General features: G+C 42.5%; 1 protein-coding gene across 1 annotated transcript in view; it reads left to right on the forward strand.

Annotated features, from left to right (window-relative positions):
* Positions 1 to 6870: 6870 nt before the first annotated feature.
* Positions 6871 to 8412, forward strand: part of Trim55 (tripartite motif containing 55) — a 38951-nt gene continuing 37409 nt past the window's right edge. Inside the window, exons 1-2 of the mRNA XM_028764288.1 lie at positions 6871 to 7262; positions 7756 to 7928. Coding sequence (XP_028620121.1) covers positions 7095 to 7262; positions 7756 to 7928 — 341 coding nt within the window. The 5' untranslated portion in view covers positions 6871 to 7094. The remainder of the gene's footprint in view (positions 7263 to 7755; positions 7929 to 8412) is intronic.

The raw sequence follows: 8412 nt of genomic DNA on the forward strand, positions 1-8412 counted from the left end.
CCCAGCTATAGGTACAATCTACCCACTGGTGCTCTCCCAGCTATAGGGACAATCTACCCACTGGTGCTCTCCCAGCTATAGGGACAATCTACCCAATGGTGCTCTCCAAGCTCCTGTGGGAAAATCCTTTATACATACACCTTAGTTTCTCCAAGATTTTTTTTTTTTTTTTTAGTTTCACATTCAAGGACTCTTTGTCCAATAAGAACTCACTCACTACATGTGGTCATTTAATCATAAACTTAAATTAAATGATGCTTAAAATTCAATTTAAGATTCTGTAGTAAAATAGGACTGGAGAGTCCCATATTAAGTGAGACCACCGTGGTTCAGAAGACAAATATCACATGGTCTCTCATACATGTGGGTCTTAGCTGCTGACTGTTACACACGAGTGTATCTGTGTGGATGAGTGTGGGTATAAGTCATAAAACTAAGAATCAGCCCCACAAGAGGAGAGAATAGGGTTTTAGGAAGGAGACAGGGGGTAGGTAATAAAGCACATGCAGCATAAATGGATGGAGGAGTATTTGGGAAGAAGAGATGGGGAGATGAGGAAAAGGAGTTGGGGAGGACCAACCAAAACAAAGCGTGGGAGCAGATGTCCTGGTTACCTTGTGCTCTGATTGAGAGGAAGAATGGGGCAACTCCCTAGGCCAAGGCCTGAAGATAAGACCATCTGGGTAATTCAAGAGCTTCGGCCTGAGGCCTCACAGGCTTCTAGATTCTCCATAGGACCTTGTCACTCATCGTCACCAAGGATACAAACATCAGGTCCAGCTTGTGCCTCCTGATGCTTCAGCATCTGATGTCTCACTGGGAGGAGAGCCTTCAAGTGGGAGCTGTCTACAGCCCTTTCTGGTACAAGCTCAGTTTCATCTTTATTAATGACAACACTCTCTAAGGTCTTACAAAATCGTCTGACAAGAAATCCATCAGACTGTTCTTAGATAATCAGAAGTGTTTTAAGGGCATGAAACACCCAGGCATAAAACATAAAAAAGTTTTCCTGGGACTTCCATAGAAAGAGATCCTGGGATCTAAAATGTAAATCAGCCCTCTGCACAGCTGAGCAACTAGACATCTGGACAACTGTTTTCAGCCACAGCTGGCCACAGTGACAACAGCTATTATGGGATGCTATTATACAAGGTGACCGGAACTAAGTGTGTGTTTTATTTGTTGTGCTGAAACAGAAGTAAAAATAATTTTAGAGTCTCCCTTCCCCAGCTCTGAAGATAATACTGAGATTTTAGTGAATAATAAACAATTTGGCATTAGTTAAAACTTCTCTAAATTCTTAGAATTTCCCAACTGATGTCGTTGATAATTTATGCTAATAAGATGTCTCAAGATAGACTTATCAGGATGGCAAGAGCAACCCTATCATTAGAATGTTGGAGTTCTAAGGCACGTCAGTATCAGCCAGGCCTCTGTGAAGCCAGGAGGGCTACAGCTAGTCACATGAACAATAATCATGATGATATTTGATAATCAATATCAAATAGCTTTGGTGATAGATAAATCTGTACTCAGAAGCATGGGTGAGTCTCCTTGCATAACATTTCTCTGCATGGTCTAGCATCTATGTGCCTGGAGAATGGTGCATCTTGACTCCACTTAGGATATGCAAGTTCACATCTAGGGACCATCATTCAAGTCTTTCCTGACTTGTCTTCAGGCTGGTCTTAATTTTTATCGTTCCACTCTAAAAAATAAAATTATAAGGATACAGTCTATTATATTAATTATAAATAACACACACATACCACACACACACACATACCACACACACAAGCACACACACACACATACCACACACACACACACACACACATACCACATACACATACCACACACACACATACCACACACACACACACACACACACCCCTTGCATTAGTTCCTTTTCTCATCTCTGGGAAAAACTTCCTACTGAAAGCTTGTTGTTATAACTATTTGTTATGGAGGGGAAGTCATGGCAGGAGCATACAGGTGGGATTCCTTGTCTCCAGAAGCAGAAAGCAAACAGAAAGTGAGGCAGGCCTGCAGCCAGTATCCTGCTTTGTCCAGTGAGGCTCCATCTCCTAGACTTAAAGGTTTCACAACTTTTCAAAGACTTGCCACCAGGCAAGAGCCAAGGGGTCAAATACATGGGCGGGACAGGAAGTGGGGAGTGGGGAGTGGGGTGTAGGAAGTGGGGAGTGGGGGAGCATTTTACATTTAGCCTGTATTGCAGCTGGACTGTAACTACAATGCTTTTCTGAATTATGTGTCACTAGCAATTTTTTGAACTGAAGATGTAGTGAGAATCCTTGAGTATGTATCCAGTGGATCAGAAGTTTAGGAGACCTTGGAACTCATGTTGCTGATAGAGTCTGACAGTTATGTAGAGCCCTGTGCCCTTTATGTGTAAAGCGTGACTCAGCTGCATGTGGTCAGCATCAGAATTGCCTTTCCCTGTCCCCTGCTGAAGCCTGCTTCCATTTGATCTGGTGACTAGAGGTTGGAAAATGTCATAATCCTTTCTGTTGTCATCAATTAATACTAAATAGACTTTGAGGTGCTTATCTAGGCTTTTGGGAACTGTCATCATTTCCCCAGACTCACTTCAGAAATTAGAAATTTCAGTTTCTCAAGGTTTCCGAATATGATTCCACCAGCATGATGGACTCAGGAATGAAGACTTAACGAGGCCTGTGTTCCTAAGCTCCAACTGCCCTCAGTTCTCAGTATGTCTTGCCTATCAGTTTGAAGATTTGGCTCTAGATACAGCTTCGCGGTACACCCGGAGAGTTAATGTACTGATATTCCAGATATCTTTAATCAAGTTAACAACCAAGATCAACCACTATGGTCTTTAAAGTAATAGTATAGTTGTGACTCATTTGTCAGTGGGGCTGCATCCTGAGAACTGCATCCATAGTCAAGTCTATCAGTGCGGGACCATCAGGTTGGATACACAAGCCTAGCTGGCAGAGGGAACTATGCGCTGGGCTCTAAGTCTTACTGCTTGTCTACAGACCAGAACAGCATGGTCTGGTGCTAAATGCTTCAGGTAATTATAGCTTAGTGGTAAGCATTACACACCTGAAGCACAGCAAAAAGTGGATATAAAGGATGAAAAGACTGGAAGCTGCTCCGGGTGAGACAGTGAATTAGTATGAAGCCTGGGACAGGAATGCAGACTACTGTAGACTGCCAGAGCTGTGCACATGGCTGCTCAATTTATAAATAAATGAATATATAATTAAAAACTACTTCCTCAAAATTTATTTGACATTAGCTTACTCTAATTTTATTTTATGTGTGTGGGCATTTTTTTTTTTTTTGCTTACATGTATATGTTTGTGTCCTATGCATGCAATACTCTCAGAGGCCAACAGAAGGTGTTAGATTCCCTGGAACTGGAGTTCATATGGTTGACACCATATTGATGCTGGGAATCAAACTTGGATCCTCTGGAAGAGCAGCCAGTGCTCTTAACTGATGATCATTTCTCCAATTCTGTTAATATAACTTTTTACCTTGTAAACATTTAATTTTGTACTTATGCTTGATAAACATTTATTAAACACAGCTGTACAGCTGTAAACTACTTTATTCATAGCTTCACTATGTAAGCCTCATCTGTGTTTATTTTATTCCTTTTATTGAAAATTAAGACACAAGTATACAACATGGATCTAGACTTCTCTCAAGCAGCATCACTTCAAACATGTCTATAATGCGCTATCAATGCCGTTATGACCACAGAGAATACCAAGTGATGTAATTTCATGGGGCTACCAATATATATACCAATGCTCCACCATTGACTGAAAAGCTGTTATGTGGTACATGAGTTGCACGCCGGTGGAAAGAACCCATTCCTTTTAAAAGAATTCACTGAGTACTTACTGTATGTTCCTATTGTGCAAAGCTCTGGGAATTAAAGACTGAAGAGATCAGGCTGCTGCCTACAAGGAGCTCAATGTGATGGAGATCACAAATTCACATATAAGAACCACACGGCAAGAAGGCATGCTGGGACTGCTAGGGAAGCTTCATGGTTGGATAGCTTTGGAATGGATCAACTTGGAAAAGATATGTTTGCAGAGACATGGAGACACAGGCATATGGGGAGCCTCAGAGCATCTGGTAGTTTGGCCTAGAATGAAGACTACCCCACTGATATATTGGCATCCCGTGAATACTCTACTGAAGGCTTGTTTCTTAAAAACCTACTAAAACCAGGTATCAGAAAGTCATTAAAAATTTCTTATGAGACTGTTTCCATGAGCTCATGTCTGTATTGGTGGAGTGACCTTCCTGCCATGATGGGGACAGATGACAATGCAGGAGACTTGCTAAAGGAAAGATTTGAAACCTTCCATGGTACAAATAAGAGGGCAGCAAGCCCATGCATAGGGCAGTAGCACTGGGAAAGGAAGCAGGAAATGGACTCTGGGGTTATGATAGTAGACTCAACGGAGGTGACTCAGATGGCTAGCACGACCCACCCTTGCTGCTGCTGCAGGGGATGCTACTGAGTCAGCAGGCAAACTCTCTGGGTTCTGCGGCTGCCTCACCTTGTGGCATCCGGAAAGTACCTTCACCTAGCTGGATTTATGTTCTGTCACCTACAACTGATTAGGGTTCATAAATAACTTAGCAGTTTTTTTGTTGTTTTTGATTAGGAGCCATCATAGAACAAGCTAATAACTAGCAGGTGATCTTCCTGAGATGACCACCTTAGATTAAAATCTACAGTATGGAAGGCCCAGGAGAAAATCATTTTAGGAAAGATTCCTGCTATTAATATGCCTTTCCTGCTATTATTAAACATATGTGACAATCACTAGGTATTAGCCCACCCGTTTGAGCAGATCTCTGCAGATCTACAAAGATGTTCATCTTGTAGTGATGCTATATAGACAAATGGATGATCCTATAAGAATTTCTAAAATTATATCAGTATTTCTTAAGCTCTTTTGTAGCTAGACTGCTATTAGGTCCTTTTCTGATAGTCGAAACTGCAATGAGAACTCTGCCAGTCTCCTAGGAAGCACAAGTTAACTTCTTCTTATAATAACCAGACATTCTACTACTCAGAACACATTCCAAAAGGTTGTAAAACCATTCACACATGCACGCGCACATGCGCCACGCACACACACACACACACACACCCCTCTACTGATTCTACTCCTCTGGAGAACCCTGACTAATAAGTGCTTTTCTTTAGATTGCAAGGGCTTTTACTTCTGTAGTAGAACCTCCCCTGGAAATTATCTCATATATGGAGCTGAGAGCACCATAGCCAGTTATAAACAGAATCTAACTGGTGAAGTGAGGTGACAGGATGTAATTCATCAGGAAACTGGCATGAATTCCCTTCTTCACTGCAGTTGCTATATAAATACTGAAAGTGTTGAGAGACTCCTCCAAACTTTCCCCCGATGCTTATGCATTCATGTAACTTCTTATTAGATAACAAGGCTTACAAATACACTGTTCAAGCATATAGAGCAAGACTGCACAGCCAGTCACAATGACCTGGGGATTTTTTTTGTGTGTGTATGCTTTGTTTTGGATTTTTTAAAATCATAAATAAATAAGATAAAAATTTTTCACATAAAAACTGGCATAAATTTTCTTTTGATTTTTATCTGATTTCAAGTTTTATATACAACATATATAGAAAAATTTTTACAGATTCCTGGCAAATGTCAGAATTTGTGTTTACAGTACAAGAGCAGACCAAGAATACTAGAAATTACTAGGGATGTTATTATTTTAAAACATGACCTTGGACGGAGGCTTAAAATGCACAAACACTTAGGAGCAGATTGGGAAGGTATATAGGACGCCATATTCACTTCAGCTATTGAAGGCACTGGCATCTTCCTCCAACACGTGGCGAAACACAATTATAGTGCCAGGCGCTATCCCAATGAGTGTTACTGTTGCAAAGTAAGCTTATTTTAAAAAGACTCTCACAACTTGTATTTGTGTTTTAGGGTATATGTGGTGGGGTGGGGTGGAGAAGGTAGAGGATGAGGGCTATGTGAAAAGAGCCACATCCTCAATATTTTGGTTCCTAATTTTTTAAAACAGAAGTCTGGGAGAGATGGCTCTGTGGATAAATCACTTTCTACACAAGTGTGATGACTCCTGTTTGGATCCCCAGAACTCATGTAAATGTCTGCCAGGTGTGGCTGCCCGCCTGTAATTCCAGGGAAACCAGAGGAATCCCCTAAGCAAGATGCTAGCCAGACTAGTCCTACTGGCTAATGTTAGCTTCCATTGAGAGATCCTGATTCTATGAATAAGAGAGTGATGGAGGAAGACATGTTCACCCACATACATGTAAACATGCATACATACACATAAACATGCATAAAAGAAAAAGCTTTCATACACACTTTAATGGTGAAAACATTTTAAATTGGAGTTTTCCTATACTGTAATCATGGCAAAGATGAAGTACTTAATATCATGCATGGCTTTTACACTATTGCCCTCGTCAGATCAGGATGGAGATCTGCAGAACAAGCTTTGCTTACTTGCACCTAAGCAGTTGTTACCATGTTCCTTTGGGTAGCTTGTTTCCTGAAGGCTGAAGAAACAATGCTTCTTATACAGTTACACTGCAGGGCTGCGTTCTGCAGAAGTCTGTCACTAAGTTCTTCCCAAGTGCTCACCAGGGCATGGCCCAGAGACTAAGCATGCACATTTGCATTTGTTGTTGACAACTGTGGGCTTCAGATTGTCCTCCCTTCATAACCCCTGCTAAATGGAACTTGTAATACCCTTCCCACCCACTCTCTTACTCCCCAGGGGAAGAATGTTGACTCCTGTTCTCCGTCACCTGTCAGAATCCATCCCCCTGTCACTGGCTTATATGGACAAGTCAGTCCAGGGTCATGTGGCCTTGGGTTGCTAAAAACAGCTCCATCATCCATTCTGAGCCAGGCCTGGAACAATGTCCTCCACAGAGAGAGACATAAAGGACACTTGATCGTACAGTCCTTGGAATTATTTCCAGGAAACACTTACAGAAGCGTTCGGGAGCACCCTTCCCTGGCAGCACACTAAGGGACGGCTAGGAAATGAGCGCTTCTCTGAATTACAAGTCTTTCTCCAAAGAGCAACAGACCATGGATAACTTGGAAAAGCAACTGATCTGCCCCATCTGCCTAGAGATGTTCACAAAGCCCGTGGTCATTCTCCCCTGCCAGCACAACCTGTGCAGGAAATGTGCCAGTGACATCTTCCAGGTAGGTTTGTTTGGAATTTGGAAGCTGTAGAGTGTCCCTCTCTCCTGCATCAGTGTTTGAGATCAAAGTTAGTTGCCCTAGAGAGCTTTCTGAGGCTGTTGTCAGTGTATTTGAATCATTTCCCCAGGTTTGGTCGTCAACCTGCTCCTCACAAATCCTGCTGTGTTTTAATTCTAAGAAGCATATTTGTCTGTAGTAAAACAAAACTGATTAACTGAATCTGTTTAAGAATTGAAAATGAGTTACTGTTCAGGCCTTGAGCATTGGAGCTTCTCGATGGAACTCTGGGTTAGGAAAACACAGGGGAAATGCCTCTTGCTGTCCAGGGTGTACTGCAGATGGCTGTGGACCAGAGAGGGCCCTGTGTTTCAGGACCACGTACAGTAAGCCCTGAGGAGTCCGTATTGTATGTAGTGCCAGAGAGTGAAAATAAGTCTCCAAAAAGCTGTCTGTGGGATTACTCAGTTCCTTTTTTCTTGCTTGGCAAGAACAGGCCTCTAACCCGTACTTACCCACAAGAGGAGGTACCACCGTGGCATCGGGGGGCCGCTTTCGCTGTCCCTCTTGCAGACATGAGGTGGTGTTAGACAGACATGGGGTCTATGGACTGCAGAGGAACCTGCTGGTGGAAAACATCATTGACATTTACAAGCAGGAATCCACCAGGTAAGAGCTGCTCAGAGAGCAAAATTTATTGGATGCTTTTTTTTCTTCTTAGTGGGTTAATACACTGCATGTTTGTTACCAGCCATGTGTTAACTGTTCACTAAAAGGCATTTCCACATCACTCCTCAGTGTGACAGAGTTGCATGTGGAGGAAAGAAAGGAGCTAGTGTGCATGCTTCTGTGTCATCAAAGAGAGTCATGTTGACAGAGGTGGGATCCACCCCACAGCCTTGTATTACATTCATTAGAGATGCTAGTTTTTCTTCTAGACTCTGCCCCACAGTTACCTGACAACAGCCAGGTATGCCTGACACACTCCCTCTTCACCCTCTTCCTCTCTTGTTCTTGCTCTCTTGCTTTCTTACCCTCTTCCCTCTCTGTCTCATCTCTCCTCATTCCCCTCCCCCCATCTCTTTCCACCTGGTGCTCATGGCCGATCTCTCTCTCTCTCTCTCTCTCTCTCTCTCTCTCTCTCTCTCTCTCT

This window comes from Grammomys surdaster, unplaced genomic scaffold (assembly GCF_004785775.1).
Source record: "Grammomys surdaster isolate TR1022 unplaced genomic scaffold, NIH_TR_1.0 62, whole genome shotgun sequence".
NCBI classification, from domain to species: domain Eukaryota; kingdom Metazoa; phylum Chordata; class Mammalia; order Rodentia; family Muridae; genus Grammomys; species Grammomys surdaster.